Here is a 23,324-nt window from a genome sequence, read left to right as displayed (position 1 = left end):
ACGTCACTGCGCTCATGTTTGAACGCAGCCCGCTGTGACGTCACCGGCGGATCCGCGCAGCGGGGGAGGATTTTTACCGATTTCACCGATTTGATCAGAAACGAGAGTTCGTGGCTGCGGCTCGAGTCTGAGGGTGAAGAAGGTCCGGAGAAGAAGGGCTCGGCTGTTCTTCCTCTTGTTGAAGAGTGAATTCATTCTGCGGACAGAACCGGACAGAACCGGACAGAACCGGACCGAACCGGAGGGTCCGGGTTCATGTGTGCGGTCCGGTGGAGCCGTGTAGTGTTCTGAAGGGTTCGGCTCTGACGCGTCCCGGGCTCAGCCGCTGAGGGGGGTGGAGGGGGGGGGGGGGTACGGGGGGTTAAACGGAGTCTGGTTCGAGGTTCCCTCCGCACCGGGACCGGTTCATTCAACAGATGCTCCTCATGACGGTGAGACTGTGACGGGAACCGTCTCCGTCCGGGGGGCTCAGTGTGGACCGAACACCAGAACCGGAGCTTCCGCACAGGAGAACCGGAGCTGCCGCACAGGAGAACCGTAGCTGCCGCACAGCAGAACCGGAGCTGCGGAACAGGAGAACCGGAGCTGCCGCACAGCAGAACCGGAGCTGCGGAACAGGAGAACCGGAGCTGCCGCACAGCAGAACCGGAGCTGCGGAACAGGAGAACCGGAGCTGCCGCACAGCAGAACCGAAGCTGCCGCACAGGAGAACCGGAGCTGCCGCACAGCAGAACCGGAGCTGCGGAACAGCAGAACCGGAGCTGCGGAACAGGAGAACCGGAGCTGCCGCACAGCAGAACCGGAGCTGCCGCACAGCAGAACCGGAGCTGTGGAACAGCAGAACCGGAGCGGATTATTAAGTGTTCACGGTGAAGCTCCGTCTCAACGCTTCGTCTGCGGAGGAGCGGAGTCTTTAAATCAGCAGGTTTCTGAACCGAGTCCGGCGGGACCGGGGACCGAGCGGGACCGGGGACCGAGAGGGACCGGGGACCGAGCGGGACCGGGGATGGTTCGGACTGAGATCCACTAACGACCGGGTCCTACTGGGACACGTGCAGTGAGCAGATGTTCTCCAGCAGGATGACCGGGAACCAGTCCGGACCGGGGGGCCCGCTGTACGGACCGGGGGGCCCGCTGTACGGACCCCTGGAGGAGCTGCAGGAGCTGCACGAGCTGGCCTTCATCGAGAGGCCGCTCCGCAGGAGCCTGAAGGTACTTAAGTGATGAAGATGATGATGATGATGATGGTGATGGTGATGGTGATGGTGATGAGTCAGTGGGATGAAGAGCTGCAGCCTCCACAGAGAAGAAGAGGGGAAACCCACGATCTGCACAGAATGACGCAGTTTCTCTGTCTGAGAGGAAAACACACGTTTATGCTCCTAGAGGACACTTTAACACACGTTTATGCTCCTAGAGGACACTTTAACACACGTTTATGCTCCTAGAGGACACTTTAGCACACGTTTATGCTCCTAGAGGACACTTTAACCCACGTTTATGCTCCTAGAGGACACTTTAACACACGTTTATGCTCCTAGAGGACACTTTAACACATGTTTATGCTCCTAGAGGACACTTTAACACACGTTTATGCTCCTAGAGGACACTTTAACACACGTTTATGCTCCTAGAGGACACTTTAACACATGTTTATGCTCCTAGAGGACACTTTAACACACGTTTATGCTCCTAGAGGACACTTTAACACACGTTTATGCTCCTAGAGGACACTTTAGCACACGTTTATGCTCCTACACTTTAACACACGTTTATGCTCCTAGAGGACACTTTAACACACGTTTATGCTCCTAGAGGACACTTTAGCACACGTTTATGCTCCTAGAGGACACTTTAGCGCACGTTTATGCTCCTAGAGGACACTTTAACACACGTTTATGCTCCTAGAGGACACTTTAGCGCACGTTTATGCTCCTAGAGGATACTTTAACACACGTTTATGCTCCTAGAGGACACTTTAACACACGTTTATGCTCCTAGAGGACACTTTAGCACACGTTTATGCTCCTAGAGGACACTTTCGCACACGTTTATGCTCCTAGAGGACACTTTAGCACACGTTTATGCTCCTAGAGGACACTTTAACACACGTTTATGCTCCTAGAGTACACTTTAACACACGTTTATGTTCCTAGAGGACACTTTAGCACACGTTTATGCTCCTAGAGGACACTTTAACACACGTTTATGTTCCTAGAGGACACTTTAGTACACGTTTAGGCTCCTAGAGGACACTTTAACACACGTTTAGGCTCCTAGAGGACACTTTAACACACGTTTATGCTCCTAGAGGACACTTTACCACACGTTTATGCTCCTAGAGGACACTTTAGCACACGTTTATGCTCCTAGAGGACACTGTAACACACGTTTATGCTCCTAGAGGACACTTTAACACACGTTTATGCTCCTAGAGGACACTTTAGCACACGTTTATACTCCTAGAGGACACTTTAGCACACGTTTATGCTCCTAGAGGACACTTTAGCACACGTTTATGCTCCTAGAGGACACTTTAGCACACGTTTATGCTCCTAGAGGACACTTTAAAACACGTTTATGCTCCTAGAGGACACTTTAGCATACGTTTATGCTCCTAGAGGACACTTTAACACACGTTTATGCTCCTAGAGGACACTTTAGCACACGTTTAGGCTCCTAGAGGACACTTTAGCACACGTTTATGCTCCTAGAGGACACTTTAGCACACGTTTATGCTCCTAGAGGACACTTTAACACACGTTTATGCTCCTAGAGGACACTTTAACACACGTTTATGCTCCTAGAGGACACATTAACACACGTTTATGCTCCTAGAGGACACTTTAGCACACATTTATGCTCCTAGAGGACACTTTAGCACACGTTTATGCTCCTAGAGGACACTTTAACACACGTTTATGCTCCTAGAGGACACTTTAGCATACGTTTATGCTCCTAGAGGACACTTTAACACACGTTTATGCTCCTAGAGGACACTTTAGCACACGTTTAGGCTCCTAGAGGACACTTTAGCACACGTTTATGCTCCTAGAGGACACTTTAACACACGTTTATGCTCCTAGAGGACACTTTAGCACACGTTTATGCTCCTAGAGGACACTTTAACACACGTTTATGCTCCTAGAGGACACTTTAACACACGTTTATGCTCCTAGAGGACACTTTAACACAGGTTTAGACTCCTAGAGGACACTTTAACACACGTTTATGCTCCTAGAGGACACTTTAGCACACGTTTATGCTCCTAGAGGACACTTTACCACACGTTTATGCTCCTAGAGGACACTTTAGCACACGTTTATGCTCCTAGAGGACACTTTAGCACACGTTTATGCTCCTAGAGGACACTTTAGCACACGTTTATGCTCCTAGAGGACACTTTAACACACGTTTATGCTCCTAGAGGACACTTTAGCATACGTTTATGCTCCTAGAGGACACTTTAACACACGTTTATGCTCCTAGAGGACACTTTAGAACACGTTTAGGCTCCTAGAGGACACTTTAGCACACGTTTATGCTCCTAGAGGACACTTTAACACACGTTTATGCTCCTAGAGGACACTTTAGCACACGTTTATGCTCCTAGAGGACACTTTAACACACGTTTATGCTCCTAGAGGACACTTTAGCACACGTTTATGCTCCTAGAGGACACTTTAACACACGTTTATGCTCCTAGAGGACACTTTAGCACACGTTTAGGCTCCTAGAGGACACTTTAGCACACGTTTATGCTCCTAGAGGACACTTTAACACACGTTTATGCTCCTAGAGGACACTTTAACACACGTTTATGCTCCTAGAGGACACTTTAACACACGTTTATGCTCCTAGAGGACACTTTAGCACACGTTTATGCTCCTAGAGGACACTTTAACACACGTTTATGCTCCTAGAGGACACTTTAGCACACGTTTATGCTCCTAGAGGACACTTTAACACAGGTTTATGCTCCTAGAGGACACTGGTTCAGATGGATCAGGGTCAGTTTAGAGCTGAGTGTATTTTAGGGAGCGTTTAACACACCTGTGAAACGTGTGGATGATGTCACACAGGTGAAACCAACATTAAACAGAATCAAAACATCTGCATGTGTTTGTTGTTTCAGACAGCAGAGGAGATCGATCAGCTGACTGTGGACGAAGACCTGAATGACATCGAGAGAGCCGTCTACCTGCTCAGGTGAGACTCGTCTACCCGCTCAGGTGAGAGCCGTCTACCCGCTCAGGTGAGACTCGTCTACCCGCTCAGGTGAGAGCCGTCTACCCGCTCAGGTGAGAGCCGTCTACCCGCTCAGGTGAGAGCCGTCTACCCGCTCAGGTGAGACTCATCTACCCTCTCAGGTGAGACTCGTCTACCCGCTCAGGTGAGACTCGTCTACCCGCTCAGGTGAGAGCCGTCTGCCCGCTCAGGTGAGACTCGCCTACCCGCTCAGGTGAGACTCGCCTACCCGCTCAGGTGAGACTCGTCTACCCGCTCAGGTGAGACTCGTCTACCCGCTCAGGTGAGACTCGTCTACCCGCTCAGGTGAGACTCGTCTACCCGCTCAGGTGAGACTCGTCTACCCGCTCAGGTGAGACTCGTCTACCCGCTCAGGTGAGACTCGTCTACCCGCTCAGGTGAGAGCCGTCTACCCGCTCAGGTGAGACTCGTCTACCCGCTCAGGTGAGAGCCGTCTACCCGCTCAGGTGAGACTCGTCTACCCGCTCAGGTGAGAGCCGTCTACCCGCTCAGGTGAGAGCTTAAACCCCCAAAAAAGGTGAATATGTGAAAGTTTCTCTTCTGTTCTCAGTGAAAGTTTCTGGTCTCAGTGAAAGTTTCTGGTCTCAGTGAAAGTTTCTGTTCTCAGGGAAAGTTTCTGTTCTCAGGGAAAGTTTCTGCTCTCAGTGAAAGTTTCTCTTCTCAGGGAAAGTTTCTGCTCTCAGTGAAAGTTTCTGTTCTAAGTGAAAGTTTCTGTTCTCAGGGAAAGTTTCTCTTCTCAGTGAAAGTTCTGTTCTCAGTGAAAGTTTCTGTTCTCAGTGAAAGTTTCTGTTCTCAGTGAAAGTTTCTGGTCTCAGTGAAAGTTTCTGGTCTCAGTGAAAGTTTCTGGTCTCAGTGAAAGTTTCTGTTCTCAGGGAAAGTTTCTGTTCTCAGTGAAAGTTTCTGTTCTCAGTGAAAGTTTCTGTTCTCAGGGAAAGTTTCTGTTCTCAGTGAAAGTTTCTGTTCTCAGTGAAAGTTTCTCTTCTCAGTGAAAGTTTCTCTTCTCAGGGAAAGTTTCTCTTCTCAGGGAAAGTTTCTCTTCTCAGTGAAAGTTTCTGTTCTCAGTGAAAGTTTCTGTTCTCAGTGAAAGTTTCTGTTCTCAGTGAAAGTTTCTCATCTCAGTGAAACTTTCTGTTCTCAGTGAAAGTTTCTCTTCTCAGTGAAGGTTTCTGTTCTCAGGGAAAGTTTCTGTTCTCAGTGAAAGTTTCTCTTCTGTTCTCAGTGAAAGTTTCTGTTCTCAGGGAAAGTTTCTCTTCTCAGGGAAAGTTTCTGTTCTCAGTGAAAGTTTCTCTTCTAAGGGAAAGTTTCTGTTCTCAGTGAAAGTTTCTCTTCTCAGTGAAAGTTTCTCTTCTCAGTGAAAGTTTCTCTTCTCAGTGAAAGTTTCTGTTCTCAGTGAAAGTTTCTCTTCTCAGTGAAAGTTTCTCTTCTAAGGGAAAGTCTCTGTTCTCAGGGAAAGTTTCTGTTCTCAGGGAAAGTTTCTCTTCTCAGTGAAAGTTTCTGTTCTCAGGGAAAGTTTCTGTTCTCAGTGAAAGTTTCTCTTCTAAGGGAACGTTTCTGTTCTCAGTGAAAGTTTCTCTTCTAAGGGAAAGTTTCTGTTCTCAGTGAAAGTTTCTGTTCTCAGGGAAAGTTTCTCTTCACAGTGAAAGTTTCTGTTCTCAGGGAAAGTTTCTGTTCTCAGTTCAAGTTTCTGTTCTCAGGGAAAGTTTTTGTTCTCAGTGAAAGTTTCACTTCTAAGGGAAAGTTTCTTTTCTCAGTGAAAGTTTCTCTTCTAAGGGAAAGTTTCTGTTCTCAGTGAAAGTTTCTCTTCTAAGGGAAAGTTTCTCTTCTTAGTGAAAGTTTCTGTTCTCGGTGAAAGTTTCTCTTCTAAGGGAAAGTTTCTCTTCTAAGGGAAAGTTTCTGTTCTCAGTGAAAGTTTCTCTTCTAAGGGAAAGTTTCTGTTCTCAGTGGAAGTTTCTCTTCTCAGTGAAAGTTTCTGTTCTCAGTGAAAGTTTCTCTTCTAAGGGAAAATTTCTTTTCTTAGTGAAAGTTTCTCTTCTAAGGGAAAGTTTCTCTTCTTAGTGAAAGTTTCTGTTCTCAGTGAAAGTTTCTCTTCTAAGGGAAAGTTTCTTTTCTTAGTGAAAGTTTCTCTTCTAAGGGAAAGTTTCTGTTCTCAGTGAAAGTTTCTCTTCTAAGGGAAAATTTCTTTTCTTAGTGAAAGTTTCTCTTCTAAGGGAAAGTTTCTCTTCTAAGGGAAAGTTTCTGTTCTCAGTGAAAGTTTCTGTTCTCGGTGAAAGTTTCTCTTCTAAGGGAAAGTTTCTGTTCTCAGTGAAAGTTTCTGTTCTCAGTGAAAGTTTCTGTTCTCAGTGAAAGTTTCTGTTCTAAGGGAAAATTTCTTTTCTTAGTGAAAGTTTCTCTTCTAAGGGAAAGTTTCTCTTCTTAGTGAAAGTTTCTGTTCTCAGTGAAAGTTTCTCTTCTAAGGGAAAATTTATTTTCTTAGTGAAAGTTTCTCTTCTAAGGGAAAGTTTCTCTTCTTAGTGAAAGTTTCTGTTCTCAGTGAAAGTTTCTCTTCTAAGGGAAAATTTATTTTCTTAGTGAAAGTTTCTCTTCTAAGGGAAAGTTTCTCTTCTTAGTGAAAGTTTCTGTTCTCAGTGAAAGTTTCTGTTCTCAGTGAAAGTTTCTGTTCTCAGTGAAAGTTTCTCTTCTAAGGGAAAGTTTCTGTTCTCAGTGAAAGTTTCTGTTCTCAGTGAAAGTTTCTCTTCTAAGGGAAAGTTTCTGTTCTCAGTGTGGGTCAGGAGGTGCAGAGAGCCAGTGTCATCAGCAACTTGCCCGGTCTCGTCCGTCAGAATCCAGCGGAGACGTTTCGCCGGGTCGTACCGAAGGTCCGGGTACGTGCACGCACACGAGTCACGCGTCAGGCGTCAGTCAGAGGGGCGGGCTGAAGAACAGGTGTGTCACTCAGCTCACCTGTCCTGTCTCACTCAGGACGTCCTGAACGGAGCCGGAGCAGAAACCCAGCTGGCAGCAGCAGCGTCGTTCTTAACCATCCTGCAGGACGACATCATCCTGATCCACACACACACCTTCTCCATCCTGAAGACTGTCCTGCTGCACCTGCACCACCGAGACACAGGTAACACCACCGCAGGTGACACCACCACAGGTGACACCACCACAGGTGACACCACCACAGGTAACACCACCACAGGTGACACCACCACAGGTGACACCACCACAGGTAACACCACCACAGGTAACACCAACACAGGTGACACCACCACAGGTAACACCACCACAGGTAACACCACCACAGGTAACACCACCACAGGTGACACCACCACAGGTAACATCACCACAGGTGACACCACCACAGGTAACACCACCACAGGTTACACCACCACAGGTGACACCACCACAGGTTACACCAACACAGGTAACACCACCACAGGTAACACCACCACAGGTGACACCACCACAGGTAACACCACCACAGGTTACACCAACACAGGTAACACCACCACAGGTAACACCACCACAGGTGACACCACCACAGGTAACATCACCACAGGTGACACCACCACAGGTAACACCACCACAGGTGACACCACCACAGGTGACACCACCACAGGTGACACCACCACAGGTAACACCACCACAGGTGACACCACCACAGGTAACATCACCACAGGTGACACCACCACAGGTGACACCACCACAGGTGACACCACCACAGGTAACACCACCACAGGTGACACCACCACAGGTAACATCACCACAGGTTACACCAACACAGGTAACACCACCACAGGTAACACCACCACAGGTAACACCACCACAGGTAACACCAACACAGGTGACACCACCACAGGTGACACCAACACAGGTAAAATCACCACAGGTGACACCACCACAGGTAACACCACCACAGGTAACACCAACACAGGTGACACCACCACAGGTGACACCACCACAGGTAACATCACCACAGGTTACACCAACACAGGTAACACCACCACAGGTGACACCACCACAGGTAACATCACCACAGGTGACACCAACACAGGTGACACCACCACAGGTGACACCACCACAGGTGACACCAACACAGGTAACACCACCACAGGTGACACCACCACAGGTAACATCACCACAGGTTACACCAACACAGGTAACATCACCACAGGTGACACCACCACAGGTAACATCACCACAGGTTACACCAACACAGGTAACACCACCACAGGTAACACCACCACAGGTAACACCACCACAGGTAACACCACCACAGGTAACACCACCACAGGTAACACCAACACAGGTGACACCAACGCAGGTAACACCACCGCAGGTGACACCAACACAGGTAACACCACCACAGGTAACACCACCACAGGTAACACCACCACAGGTAACATCACCACAGGTGACACCACCACAGGTTACACCAACACAGGTAACACCACCACAGGTGACACCACCACAGGTAACATCACCACAGGTGACACCAACACAGGTGACACCACCACAGGTGACACCACCACAGGTGACACCAACACAGGTAACACCACCACAGGTGACACCACCACAGGTAACATCACCACAGGTTACACCAACACAGGTAACATCACCACAGGTGACACCACCACAGGTAACATCACCACAGGTTACACCAACACAGGTAACACCACCACAGGTAACACCACCACAGGTAACACCACCACAGGTAACACCACCACAGGTAACACCACCACAGGTAACACCAACACAGGTGACACCACCACAGGTGACACCAACACAGGTGACACCAACGCAGGTAACACCACCGCAGGTGACACCAACACAGGTAACACCACCACAGGTGACGATGTTGACGTTGACGTTGACGTTGACGTCCCTGTGTTTGGTTGATGTTGACATTGACGTCCCTGTGTTTGGTTGATGTTGACGTTGGCGTCCCTGTGTTTGGTTGATGTTGACGTTGACGTCCCTGTGTTTGGTTGATGTTGACGTTGACGTCCCTGTGTTTGGTTGATGTTGACGTTGACGTCCCTGTGTTTGGTTGATGTTGACGTTGGCGTCCCTGTGTTTGGTTGATGTTGACATTGACGTCCCTGTGTTTGGTTGATGTTGACGTTGACGTCCCTGTGTTTGGTTGATGTTGACGTTGACGTCCCTGTGTTTGGTTGATGTTGACGTTGGCGTCCCTGTGTTTGGTTGATGTTGATGTTGACGTCCCTGTGTTTGGTTGATGTTGACATTGACGTCCCTGTGTTTGGTTGATGTTGACGTCCCTGTGTTTGGTTGATGTTGACATTGACGTCCCTGTGTTTGGTTGATGTTGATGTTGGCGTCCCTGTGTTTGGTTGATGTTGACATTGACGTCCCTGTGTTTGGTTGATGTTGACATTGACGTCCCTGTGTTTGGTTGATGTTGACGTCCCTGTGTTTGGTTGATGTTGACGTTGACGTCCCTGTGTTTGGTTGATGTTGACATTGACGTCCCTGTGTTTGGTTGATGTTGACATTGACGTCCCTGTGTTTGGTTGATGTTGACATTGACGTCCCTGTGTTTGGTTGATGTTGACGTTGACGTCCCTGTGTTTGGTTGATGTTGACGTTGGCGTCCCTGTGTTTGGTTGATGTTGACATTGACGTCCCTGTGTTTGGTTGATGTTGACGTTGACGTCCCTGTGTTTGGTTGATGTTGACGTCCCTGTGTTTGGTTGATGTTGACATTGGCGTCCCTGTGTTTGGTTGATGTTGACGTTGACGTCCCTGTGTTTGGTTGATGTTGATGTTGACGTCCCTGTGTTTGGTTGATGTTGACATTGACGTCCCTGTGTTTGGTTGATGTTGACGTTGACGTCCCTGTGTTTGGTTGATGTTGATGTTGACGTCCCTGTGTTTGGTTGATGTTGACATTGACGTCCCTGTGTTTGGTTGATGTTGACGTCCCTGTGTTTGGTTGATGTTGATGTTGACGTCCCTGTGTTTGGTTGATGTTGACATTGACGTCCCTGTGTTTGGTTGATGTTGACGTTGGCGTCCCTGTGTTTGGTTGATGTTGACGTTGACGTCCCTGTGTTTGGTTGATGTTGACGTTGACGTCCCTGTGTTTGGTTGATGTTGACGTTGGCGTCCCTGTGTTTGGTTGATGTTGACATTGACGTCCCTGTGTTTGGTTGATGTTGACGTCCCTGTGTTTGGTTGATGTTGACATTGACGTCCCTGTGTTTGGTTGATGTTGACGTTGACGTCCCTGTGTTTGGTTGATGTTGATGTTGGCGTCCCTGTGTTTGGTTGATGTTGACGTTGGCGTCCCTGTGTTTGGTTGATGTTGACGTTGGCGTCCCTGTGTTTGGTTGATGTTGACGTTGGCGTCCCTGTGTTTGGTTGATGTTGATGTTGACGTCCCTGTGTTTGGTTGATGTTGACGTTGACGTCCCTGTGTTTGGTTGATGTTGATGTTGGCGTCCCTGTGTTTGGTTGACGTTGACGTCCCTGTGTTTGGTTGATGTTGATGTTGGCGTCCCTGTGTTTGGTTGATGTTGACGTTGACGTCCCTGTGTTTGGTTGACGTTGACGTCCCTGTGTTTGGTTGATGTTGACGTTGACGTCCCTGTGTTTGGTTGATGTTGACGTTGACGTCCCTGTGTTTGGTTGATGTTGACGTTGACGTCCCTGTGTTTGGTTGATGTTGACGTTGACGTCCCTGTGTTTGGTTGATGTTGACGTTGACGTCCCTGTGTTTGGTTGATGTTGACGTTGACGTCCCTGTGTTTGGTTGATGTTGACGTTGGCGTCCCTGTGTTTGGTTGATGTTGACGTTGGCGTCCCTGTGTTTGGTTGATGTTGATGTTGGCGTCCCTGTGTTTGGTTGATGTTGACATTGACGTCCCTGTGTTTGGTTGATGTTGACGTTGACGTCCCTGTGTTTGGTTGATGTTGACGTCCCTGTGTTTGGTTGATGTTGACATTGACGTCCCTGTGTTTGGTTGATGTTGACATTGACGTCCCTGTGTTTGGTTGATGTTGACGTTGACGTCCCTGTGTTTGGTTGATGTTGACGTTGACGTCCCTGTGTTTGGTTGATGTTGACGTTGACGTCCCTGTGTTTGGTTGATGTTGACGTTGGCGTCCCTGTGTTTGGTTGATGTTGACATTGACGTCCCTGTGTTTGGTTGATGTTGACGTCCCTGTGTTTGGTTGATGTTGACATTGACGTCCCTGTGTTTGGTTGATGTTGACGTTGGCGTCCCTGTGTTTGGTTGATGTTGACGTTGACGTCCCTGTGTTTGGTTGATGTTGACGTTGACGTCCCTGTGTTTGGTTGATGTTGACGTCCCTGTGTTTGGTTGATGTTGACATTGACGTCCCTGTGTTTGGTTGACAGTGGTGAGCAACGCCTGGTTGGAGACTCTGCTGTCAGCCATCAACTCTCTACCGAAGGAGACCATCAAACAGGAAGTGCGTGAGTCATCGCTGCCCCAGGACTGTTTTTAAGTCATGATCAGAATGAGAACGGTTGAAAGTAGATTATCTGTCCCCGTCTGTCTGCAGGTGCTGAACCCGCTCCTCTATCAGGCTCAGCTGTCTCACTCTCTCCAGGCTCGTCTGGCCAGCTGTCGCATTTTAGGGAAAGTCGTCTGCAAGTTCGACTCTCACATGTGAGTTTGTGCAAACTTAGTCCAGGTGTGTTGGACCTGGTCTCACACTACAGGTGTGTTGGACCTGGTCTCACACTACAGGTGTGTTGGACCTGGTCTCACACTACAGGTGTGTTGGACCTGGTCTCACACTACAGGTGTGTTGGACCTGGTCTCACACTACAGGTGTGTTGGACCTGGTCTCACACTACAGGTGTGTTGGACCTGGTCTCACACTACAGGTGTGTTGGACCTGGTCTCACACTAAAGGTGTGTTGGACCTGGTCTCACACTACAGGTGTGTTGGACCTGGTCTCACACTACAGGTGTGTTGGACCTGGTCTCACACTACAGGTGTGTTGGACCTGGTCTCACACTAAAGGTGTGTCGGACCTGGTCTCACACTACAGGTGTGTTGGACCTGGTCTCACACTAAAGGTGTGTTGGACCTGGTCTCACACTACAGGTGTGTTGGACCTGGTCTCACACTACAGGTGTGTTGGACCTGGTCTCACACTACAGGTGTGCTGGACCTGGTCTCACACTAAAGGTGTGTTGGACCTGGTCTCACACTACAGGTGTATCTCTTGTGCCTCAGAGTAAAGAAGGAGTTGCTGCCGTTGGCTCGTTCTTTGTGTCAGGACGTGGAGTTTGAGGTTCGATCCTGTATGTGCCGTCAGCTGGAGAACATCGCCAGAGCGACCGGGTAAACGTCACCAAACACTGAATGAAACCAAACACAAACCAACATCCTGCTGTTGTGAGACAGTGTGTCTCCTGTTCTTCAGGGTGGAAGACACCAGGACGGAGCTGATTCCTGAACTACTGGAGCTCGCCGGCGATGAGGAGAGCAGCGTCCGCCTCGCTGCCTTCGATACCATCATCAACCTGATGGAGATGCTGGACGGCGGTAAGTCATCAGGCAGAGCTGTGGGCACGTGAAAGTGAAGCATTCCAGATCTTTTTAGGTGTTTAGGGACCAAAGAGTTCTGGGGACTCATTCTACACCCCTGCAGGGTCTCACCCCCAACGGGGATGGTCCCCGTTCTCCAGCCAGCCGGTCCCTCTCCGGTGCAGTTAGTCTGCGGCTGCCGTCCACCCAGCAGCAGGGGGTCAAAGCCCCGGCGCTGCCACCGGCCAGAGATGTGTAACTGTTTGAACACTGAGACTGATTTAAAGTGTGATCTGCTTCCACAGTCAAAGAGCACGCAGCGCTCTTTACATGTGCTTTTAGTGTCGTCAGTCCTGACATCAGCATTTCTGTGAATCACTCCTTCTTTGGTGTGAACTCACCACGGCCCAGGCTCTGTCTCTGTGCGGCCCCTCCTGCTCCGGCCTGTGATGATTTCCCAGAATGCTCTGGTGCAGTGTGTTCCTTAACATCCTGATTTTAAACCAACACTCCGGCTCTATGGCCGGTCACAGTGTCTCTGCTGATGACATCATGTTTCACGCCTCGTCTCAGGTGCAAAATCATACGTATGTTTATTCTGTGGGAGCCTTTTAAAGTCTGTTCCCTCTGCTGAAGGTTGGAAACCCGCATTAAAGTTTTGTCGTTAGTGAGAAACTTTCGTTCTTAGTCATAAAATCATTCAACGGAGGGAAAAACCTGCACTGTCCCCAACGTCTCCGCTTAGACACAAACACTGTTGGAGCTCAAAAGTGACGATCAAAGGAAATATTTGATAAAGACAAAGTTATAAAAATTAATAAGTAATAAGTGCGCGAGGCGGAGGTCTTCTCATCGTTCAGATGAATCCAGACGTGAACAATCATGTGTGGAACGCCACAAACACCAAATAAAACATAGGTGATGGGAAACCACTGCTCCTGAACCAGTGCAGCATCAAAGTGGAATGAGCAGCTCACGAGCAGCCGGCTGCTGTTGCTCTGGTGCTGGGACCGAAGAAGGAGCTGTAAGACTCAACATGGCGTTCTAAGAACGACGGCGGTTCATCGTTCTTGCAGTGCGGAGACAATCAATCAATAAAAAGGGGCTTCTTGAAATGTGACGCTATGCAAAGGTTTCAAAGCCCCCTCCTCCTCAGATGACAGGCTCCATGTTGTGGTTCCACTGGTGATGTCAGCGTGCGAGGCGTCGCCGCAGGAGGACGAGGCTGTCGTGGCATCTTTATCGTTCCAGTTTGGGAAGCTGTGCAGCGGACTGACAGGTGAGACTCTGGTCAGGGCGGCATGGCGGTGCAGGGCCAGCCTCAGGGCGAGGGTTCTGGTGTGGTTCTGATGAGTGCCCTGTGTTTCAGGCTGTCTGTCAGACGAGCAGCGGAGCCGGCTGCTGCAGAGCTTTAAGCTGCTGTGTGTCGCTGGTCTGCAGACTGAAGGAAACCAGACTGGGGGCAACGAGTCGACGCTGATCCGCTGCAACTGCTGCTACAACCTGCCGGTACGCAGAGAAAGGTGCAAGGCAGAGTTCCAGAGAACCCTCCAGATGTGCGATGTCACTTCCTGCTCTTGCTCTCTCTCCAGACCGTGGTGGTGTTTGCTGACTCGGCTCACTTCCTGTCTGAGCTCTACCCGTCGTTCTCTGGTCTGTGCTGTGACCCGGAGGTCAGCGTTCGACGAAGTGCTGCAGCCAGTTTTCACCAGGTCAGATAAGAGTCCCGTACCCTGATGTGCCCTGAGGGGGCGCTACAGCAAAGGTCATGAGGTCATTAAAGACCGAGCAGAGGTGTCCGGTCCTGGTTCTGAAGAGCTGCCATGGATGTTCCAGGTTTCTCCCTCTGACACACCTGAGTTTGATGATCACCGGTTCGATCCCCGTAGACTCAGGTGTGTTTCAGGGAGAAACCTGGAACCGTGCGTTCACACCAAAGGCGATGGAGGCAATGAAAGCGCCACGCGTCCATTCAAAATCAATATAAATGACGCTGCGACGCCATAGACTGTATCAAAAATGGACGTAGAGTCTCCATCTTGTCAGACTTTGACTCCGCCTCCTTTCCTCTGACCGTCCTCAGGCGCTGCTGCTTCTTCTTCTGTTGATTCATTTTAAAGTTATTAAATGTAAATGAGACTTTCAGGCTCTGTGTGTCGTCTGTGATGTCATGTGATTGGCCCCGCCCCTTCCTGTCAGGTGGTGAAGCTGCTCGGTCCAAAGGTCCAGCTGGTCCACAAAGAGCTGCTGGCGCTGCTGCAGGACGACGCTCTGGAGGTCAGGATGTGCCGCGGGCGCCGGTTCAGCTTCAGACCCATTTAGAGAACTCTCCCCTCCAGGTGTTGGTTTAACCTCTGCTGTTGTTGTTGTTGTTGTTGTTGTTGTTGTTGTTGTTGTTGTTGAGGTGTTGGACGCTCTGATGAATCACCTGGAGGAAACTCTGGAGGCGTTTTTCTCCAGAGGAGAGAACCTGGTGCTGGACCACAAGGTGAGAACCAGAACCTGCGTCCAGTTCTGCTCAAACCTGTTCTCTGTTCTCTGTTCTCTGATGTTTGTTCTTGTGTCCTGTTCCTCTGCGTTCTGCTGTGGTTCTGCTGTGGTTCCTCTGCGTTCTGCTGTGGTTCTGCTGTGGTTCCTCTGCGTTCTGCTGTGGTTCTGCTGTGGTTCCTCTACGTTCTGCTGTGGTTCTGCTGTGGTTCCTCTGCGTTCTGCTGTGGTTCTGCTGTGGTTCTGCTGTGGTTCCTCTGCGTTCTGCTGTGGTTCCTCTGCGTTCTGCTGTGGTTCTGCTGTGGTTCTGCTGTGGTTCTGCTGTGGTTCCTCTACGTTCTGCTGTGGTTCTGCTGTGGTTCTGCTGTGGTTCTGCTGTGGTTCTGCTGTGGTTCCTCGTCAGTTCCCGGAGCTGCTGTCCGCTCTGCTGTTTGCGGAGCAGAAGGTTGGATGTTCTCTGCGTTGGCGGCTGCATGAGAAGCTGCTGCAGCGTTACAGCTGCCTGGCGCCGCTGCTGCCTGGAGACGTGCTGCACCAGAGCTTCTGCCCTCGAGTCTTCACCATCCTCACCACCAATGTGAGCACGCCACGCCACGCCACGCCACGCCACGCCACGCCACACCACGCCCCGCCACTCCACGCCACACCACACCACACCACACCACACCACGCCACGCCACGCCACGCCACGCCACGCCACGCCACGCCACGCCACACCACGCCACGCCACGCCACGCCACACCACACCACACCACGCCACGCCACACCACACCACACCACTCCACGCCACACCACACCACACCACACCACGCCACGCCACGCCACAGCACGCCACGCCACACCACGCCACGCCACAGCACGCCATGCCACACCACGCCACGCCACACCACGCCACGCCACACCACACCACTCCACGCCACGCCACAGCACGCCACGCCACGCCACACCACAGCACGCCACGCCACACCACGCCACGCCACACCACGCCACACCATGCCACACCACACCACGCCACGCCACGCCACGCCACACCACGCCACACCACGCCACGCCACGGCACACCACGCAACAGTACGCCACGCCATGCCACGCCACACCACACCACGCCACAGCACGCCACGCCACGCCACGCCACGCCACACCACACCACGCCAAACCACGCCACGCCACGCCACAGCACGCCACGCCACACCACACCACACCACGCCACGCCACGCCACGCCACACCACACCACGCCACACCACAGCACGGCATGAACGGACACACCACGACAGTTGTTGTTGTTGTTGTTGTTGCAGAAGGTGCTGCCCGTGCAGAAGGAGGCAGCTCGGACATTCTGCACATTCTTGCGTTACAACCGCGACCAGGAGCAACGTCAGGAGATGATGGGGCGGCTGATCCAAGGTCAGAATACAAAAGCAACTTTACATTAAATAATATAAAAACCTGAGGCTCAGACGCTGTTTACATCAGTGACACATTAAGGTTCGTTCCTGCTCCGTGTGTGAACACAGACGTGTGTTCTCCTGGTTCCTGCTCCGTGTGTGAACACAGACGTGTGTTCTCCTGGTTCCTGCTCCGTGTGTGAACACAGACGTGTGTTCTCCTGGTTCCTGCTCCGTGTGTGAACACAGACGTGTGTTCTCCTGGTTCCTGCTCCGTGTGTGAACACAGACGTGTGTTCTCCTGGTTCCTGCTCCGTGTGTGAACACAGACGTGTGTTCTCCTGGTTCCTGCTCCGTGTGTGAACACAGACGTGTGTTCTCCTGGTTCCTGCTCCGTGTGTGAACACAGACGTGTGTTCTCCTGGTTCCTGCTCCGTGTGTGAACACAGACGTGTGTTCTCCTGGTTCCTGCTCCGTGTGTGAACACAGACGTGTGTTCTCCTGGTTCCTGCTCCGTGTGTGAACACAGACGTGTGTTCTCCTGGTTCCTGCTCCGTGTGTGAACACAGACGTGTGTTCTCCTGGTTCCTGCTCCGTGTGTGAACACAGACGTGTGTTCTCCTGGTTCCTGCTCCGTGTGTGAACACAGACGTGTGTTCTCCTGGTTCCTGCTCCGTGTGTGAACACAGACGTGTGTTCTCCTGGTTCCTGCTCCGTGTGTGAACACAGACGTGCGTTCTCCTGGTAAAGTTTGACCCCAACAAAGATGGAGGCGATGGAGGAGAGAAGCGTCCTGAGTCAAAATTGGCGGCGGCGTTGTAGACGGCGGTGGTCTGTGAGACACTAAAGACTAAATTCCACACGTTGGTTTGACAGATGAGACAAAGTGACGACCGACGTCTCTGTCAGTGTTTCAGGACGTGCGTTGGGGCTTCGATGACTCGCTCACTCCTGATATTCACGCCACTTCTCTGTGTCCGGTGCTCGACACTGCCCCCACGATTTCAGGTGGTACTGCAGCGTTTGCTCTGTACGCATCCGTCAGCTTTCAGGATACAACAGAAACACGGAGGAAGTGGACGTAGAGGACGCACAGAAGGCTGCGTCTGAGTCTGTGGGAGGAGCTAACACAGCAGGGGCGGGGCTAACAGAGCAGGGGCGTGACTAACAGAGCAGGGCGGGGCTAACAGCGCAGGGGCGGGGTTAACGGAACAGGGGCGGGGCTAACAGAGCAGGGCGGAGCTAACAGAACGAGGGCGGGGTTAACAGAACGGGGGCGGGGCTAACAGGGCAGGGCGGAGCTAACAGCGCAGGGGCGGGGCTAACAGAGCAGGGGCGGGGCTAACAGAGCAGGGGCGGGACTAACATAGCAGGGCGGAGCTAACAGAACGGGGGCGGGGCTAACAGAGCAGGGGCGGGCTAACAGAGCAGGGCGGAGCTAACAGAGCAGGGGCGGGGCTAACAGAACAGGGGCGGGGCTAACAGAGCAGGGGCGGGCTAACAGAGCAGGGCGGGGCTAACAGAACAGGGGCGGGGCTAACAGAGCAGGGCGGAGCTAACAGAGCAGGGGCGGGGCTAACAGAACAGGGGCGGGGCTAACAGAGCAGGATGAACCTCTCTCTCCTGTTGCAGAGCTGGCTCAGGGGCGGAGCTACTGGAACCGGCTCCGATTCCTCGATGTTTGTGAAACAGCGTCTGAGATTTTCTCCAGAAAATACTTCAACAAACATTTTCTGCTCCCAGCGCTGGAGCTGGTCCACGACCCTGTGGCCAACGTCAGGTAGACCTGCTCACCTGTCTGTCTCTCACCTGTCTGTCTCTCACCTGTCTGTCTGTCACCTGTCTCCTCACCTGTCTGTCTCTCACCTGTCTGTCTGTCACCTGTCTCCTCACCTGTCTGTCTCTCACCTGTCTGTCTGTCACCTGTCTCCTCACCTGTCTGTCTGCTCACCTGTCTCCTCACCTGTCTGTCTGCTCATCTGTCTGTCTCTCACCTGTCTCCTCACCTGTCTGTCTCTCACCTGTCTGTCTGCTCATCTGTCTGTCTCTCACCTGTCTGTCTCTCACCTGTCTGTCTGCTCATCTGTCTGTCTCTCACCTGTCTGTCTCTCACCTGTCTGTCTGCTCATCTGTCTGTCTCTCACCTGTCTGTCTCTCACCTGTCTGTCTGTCAGGTACAAGCTGTGCCAGCTGTTGCCCCGGTTGCGTTCGTCGCTGCGTCTTCCAGCCGACAAACAACTTCTTCAGCAACTCGACTTCTGCGTCCAGAAACTCCTCTGCAGAGAGAAGGACAAGGACGTGGTGTCCACCATCCGCAAGGTAACACCCCCAGAGACCAGGTCTACAGAGACCAGGTCTACAGAGACCAGACCCCCAGAGACCAGGTCTACAGAGACCAGACCCCCAGAGACCAGACCCCCAGAGACCAGGTCTACAGAGACCGGTCCAGACCTAATAAACGACCACTAACTGTGATCTTGTGTGTTTCAGACAGTGTTGGAACTGGACAAACTGGACCTTGCGGAGCCCGTAAGCAGCTTGTTGTTAAGCTTGTTGAAGTGTTGACCCCCAGAGTTCAGTCCCTCTGTGACCTCGGTGCCTCGTCGTTGTGTCTCTGCAGTTCCACACGAGGCAGGAGAGGGACCTCCTGGACCAGAAGAAGGAGCAGGAGGAGACTCTGCTGCTGGAGATGGTGAGTGTGAAGCTGCCCCCTGGTCTTCGGTTGGAGTCACTTCCTGTTGTGATGATGATGATGATGTCATGTCCTCTGTGGTCAGGAGCAGCTGGAGCGCCAGCAGCAGGAAGGGACGCTCAGCTCTGACAAACCCGCCGAGAGGAAACGTGAGCAAAGCTTCACTTTTATTAAATATATATAAATATATAAAACGAGTCACAGAACGCGCTGAAGTGTCCTCATCGGTGGCGAGGACGCACTCAAGTGCCCTTTTCCTTTCCACCCCTGCCCTTCAAACGTCTGTGCACGCCCCTGCTGCTCTGACTGTCTCTCTTTGACAGGGAGGGACAGTAAGACCAGTCTGTCTGCCACCAAATCCATGTCTGTGTCCTCGTCTGGAGCCGCCGTCTTCTCCTCCGGTAAGACAGAAGCACCAACGACAGGTCCTCTACCTTCCCAGGTCCTCTGTCCTCTACCTGCCCAGGTCCTCTGTCCTCTACCTTCCCAGGTCCTCTGTCCTCTACCTGCCCAGGTCCTCTGTCCTCTACCTGTCCAGGTCCTCTGTCCTCTACCTGTCCAGGTCCTCTACCTGTCCAGGTCCTCTGTCCTCTACCTGCCCAGGTCCTCTGTCCTCTACCTGTCCAGGTCCTCTGTCCTCTACCTGTCCAGGTCCTCTGTCCTCTACCTGCCCAGGTCCTCTGTCCTCTACCTGTCCCGGTCCTCTGTCCTCTACCTGTCCAGGTCCTCTGTCCTCTACCTGTCCCGGTCCTCTGTCCTCTACCTGTCCAGGTCCTCTGTCCTCTACCTGTCCAGGTCCTCTGTCCTCTACCTGCCCAGGTCCTCTGTCCTCTACCTGCCCAGGTCCTCTGTCCTCTACCTGTCCAGGTCCTCTACCTGTCCAGGTCCTCTGTCTTCTACCTGTCCAGGTCCTCTGTCCTCTACCTGTCCAGGTCCTCTGTCCTCTACCTGCCCAGGTCCTCTGTCCTCTACCTGTCCAGGTCCTCTGTCCTCTACCTGTCCAGGTCCTCTGTCCTCTGCCTGTCCAGGTCCTCTGTCCTCTACCTGCCCAGGTCCTCTGTCCTCTACCTGTCCCGGTCCTCTGTCCTCTACCTGTCCAGGTCCTCTGTCCTCTACCTGCCCAGGTCCTCTGTCCTCTACCTGTCCCGGTCCTCTGTCCTCTACCTGTCCAGGTCCTCTGTCCTCTACCTGTCCCGGTCCTCTGTCCTCTACCTGTCCAGGTCCTCTGTCCTCTGCCTGTCCCGGTCCTCTGTCCTCTGCTGGTCACATCGTTGACGAACCGTGATGATGATGTTTCTTCTTCTTGCAGGAAAAGAGATGAGGAAGTCTAAACTGTCCCGGAGTCGATCTCTCAGTAGTCAGCCGACGACGTCCAAAGCTGCCAACTCAGATAGACCTTTGTAAGAACCAGCTGCCCGAACCCTGACCCCCCTGTAAACCCTGACCCCTGTAGACCCTGACATTTGTAGACCCTGACATCTGTAGACCCTGACATCTGTAAACCCTGACCCCTGTAGACCCTGACCCCTGTAATCCCTGACCCCCCTGTAATCCCTGACATCTGTAGACCCTGACCCACTCTGGATATTCGTAATCCCATCAGGCCCTGGGGCAGACCAGAACTCTGGAGGATCATATATCCCATCAGGCCCTGGGGCAGACCAGAACTCTGGAGGATCATATATCCCATCAGGCCCTGGGGCAGACCAAACGTTCAGAAACTTCCTGTTTCCCCGCGCCCCCAAACGTTCAGACACTTCCTGTTTCCCCGCGGCCCCCAAACGTTCAGACACTTCCTGTTTCCCCGCTCCCCCAAACGTTCAGACACTTCCTGTTTCCCTGCGCGCCCAAACGTTCAGACACTTCCTGTTTCCCCGCTCCCCCAAACGTTCAGACACTTCCTGTTTCCCTGCGCCCCCAAACGTTCAGACACTTCCTGTTTCCCCGCGCCCCCAAACGTTCAGACACTTCCTGTTTCCCCGCGCCCCCAAACGTTCAGACACTTCCTGTTTCCGCGGGCCCCCAAACGTTCATACACTTCCAGTTTCCCCGCGCCCCCAAACGTTCAGACACTTCCTGTTTCCCCGCTCCCCCAAACGTTCAGACACTTCCTGTTTCCCCGCGCCCCCAAACGTTCAGACACTTCCTGTTTCCCCGCGCGCCCCCAAACGTTCAGACACTTCCTGTTTCCCCGCTCCCCCAAACGTTCAGACACTTCCTGTTTCCCCGCGCCCCCAAACGTTCAGACACTTCCTGTTCAGACACTTCCTGTCTACAACTGCGGAGCCGCTGATGTTCAAGTGCTCTGTTTCTGTCTCTGTGCCGCAGGAAGGTGAAAGATCTGAGCAGCGTGCCAGGACCCGGGAAGTCCTCCATGTTATCCAGCAAAGGTACCCCCTTCTCTCAGACACACGGTCCTGATTCAGGTGCAAGTCTTCAGAACCACAGGACCCGCTCCGTCAGGGGGGACTCTCCATGTGATCCTCTTGTTTCTTCACTTTGTGTTTTACAGACGAGTCCTTGAGGGCTGCACACTTCTCGATGGCGACCAAGTCCACCTCCTCCATGCCGGTCCTGATCCGCAGCAACACCACCAGCCTCCTAGAGAGGGCCGGTACACCGGACCACAGAACCAGTAACATGGACCACAGGTCCAGCACCCTAGATCAGAGAGATCACAGAACCAGTAACATGGACCACAGAACCAGTACCGTGGACCAGAGAGACCACAGAACCAGTACCTTGGAGCAGAGAGACCACAGAACCAGTACCTTGGAGCAGAGAGACCACAGAACCAGTACCTTGGACCAGAGAGACCACAGAACCAGTACCTTGGAGCAGAGAGACCACAGAACCAGTACCATGGACCAGAGAGACCACAGAACCAGTACCTTGGAGCAGAGAGACCACAGAACCAGTACCATGGACCAGAGAGACCACAGAACCAGTACCGTGGACCAGAGAGACCACAGAACCAGTACCTTGGAGCAGAGAGACCACAGAACCAGTACCGTGGACCAGAGAGACCACAGAACCAGTACCTTGGACCAAAGAGACCACAGGACCAGTACCTTAGACCAGAGAGACCACAGAACCAGTACCTTGGACCAGAGAGACCACAGAACCAGTACCTTGGACCAAAGAGACCACAGGACCAGTACCTTGGACCAAAGAGACCACAGGACCAGTACCTTGGACCAGAGAGACCACAGAACCAGTACCGTGGACCAGAGAGACCACAGGACCAGTACTGTAGACCAGAGAGACCACAGGACCAGTACCGTGGACCAGAGAGACCACAGGACCAGTACTGTAGACCAGAGAGACCACAGGACCAGTACCGTGGACCAGAGAGACCACAGGACCAGTACCGTGGACCAGAGAGACCACAGGACCAGTACTGTAGACCAGAGAGACCACAGGACCAGTACCTTGGACCAGCGTAGTAAAACGATGGACCGGGGGTGTGGAATGAAGGAGAGCCAGTCCAGAAAGCTTTCAATGTGAGTTCTTGGTAAAATGCTCTGGTGCTGGGACCCACGTGGTTTTCCCTCAGACCTGGTTCAAGTCTCAGGGTCTGAAAAACCCTGAGACTTGAACCAGATCTTTGTTAGTCCTGAACTAAGTCGTTATGTTTTTACCTCGTTGTGTTTTAAGCTTGTATTTTATATTTAATTTTATTAACTTATATTTTTGCTGTGTTTTATTTTGACAGAAACAGGAAGTCAAACTCTTTCAGCGTCCAGTCTGGACGAGACTGAAGATGATGATGTCATACATCCACCGGGCCATCAGCCAATCAGCATTCAGGGTCTCAGAGGTCCCAGACGACAGAGGAGCCCCTGAGCACTGTGTATGATGTCATCCTGTCCCGATTGGTTCAGTAAACGCCACACACACAAACTGCTGCTGTGTTCTTATTGGTTCGCCTGCTGACGTGTGATTGGTCGGATGAACGCCGCTGATTTAACTGTGATGT

At 51.9% G+C, this 23,324-nt stretch overlaps 1 protein-coding gene across 2 annotated transcripts; it reads left to right on the top strand.

Moving 5' to 3' along the window:
- Positions 1 to 400: 400 nt before the first annotated feature.
- ppp4r4 (protein phosphatase 4, regulatory subunit 4) lies at positions 401 to 23,212 on the top strand. Of its 2 annotated transcripts, none has more exons than XM_083934323.1 (25): positions 401 to 1,212; positions 4,136 to 4,209; positions 7,028 to 7,130; positions 7,228 to 7,375; positions 11,636 to 11,709; positions 11,803 to 11,909; positions 12,487 to 12,594; positions 12,677 to 12,798; positions 13,937 to 14,059; positions 14,150 to 14,289; positions 14,373 to 14,492; positions 14,980 to 15,057; positions 15,185 to 15,268; positions 15,671 to 15,844; positions 16,567 to 16,672; positions 18,286 to 18,433; positions 18,828 to 18,972; positions 19,144 to 19,182; positions 19,274 to 19,345; positions 19,437 to 19,494; positions 19,669 to 19,746; positions 20,655 to 20,745; positions 21,674 to 21,735; positions 21,858 to 22,848; positions 23,061 to 23,212. In XM_083934323.1, the coding sequence occupies exons 1-25, from the start codon at positions 1,066 to 1,068 to the stop codon at positions 23,104 to 23,106; spliced, it is 3,438 nt and encodes a 1,145-aa protein (XP_083790449.1). In that variant the 5' UTR covers positions 401 to 1,065; the 3' UTR covers positions 23,107 to 23,212. The 2 variants fall into 2 exon arrangements, with proteins under 2 accessions (XP_083790449.1, XP_083790448.1); XM_083934322.1 differs by having other exon boundaries at positions 19,431 to 19,494.
- Positions 23,213 to 23,324: the final 112 nt, after the last annotated feature.

Source organism: Echiichthys vipera (genome assembly GCF_963691815.1).
Source record: "Echiichthys vipera genome assembly, chromosome: 19".
Classification (NCBI taxonomy): domain Eukaryota; kingdom Metazoa; phylum Chordata; class Actinopteri; order Perciformes; family Trachinidae; genus Echiichthys; species Echiichthys vipera.
The sequence above is the reverse complement of the archived record's forward strand: the minus strand, read 5'-3'. Positions and strand labels throughout refer to the sequence as shown.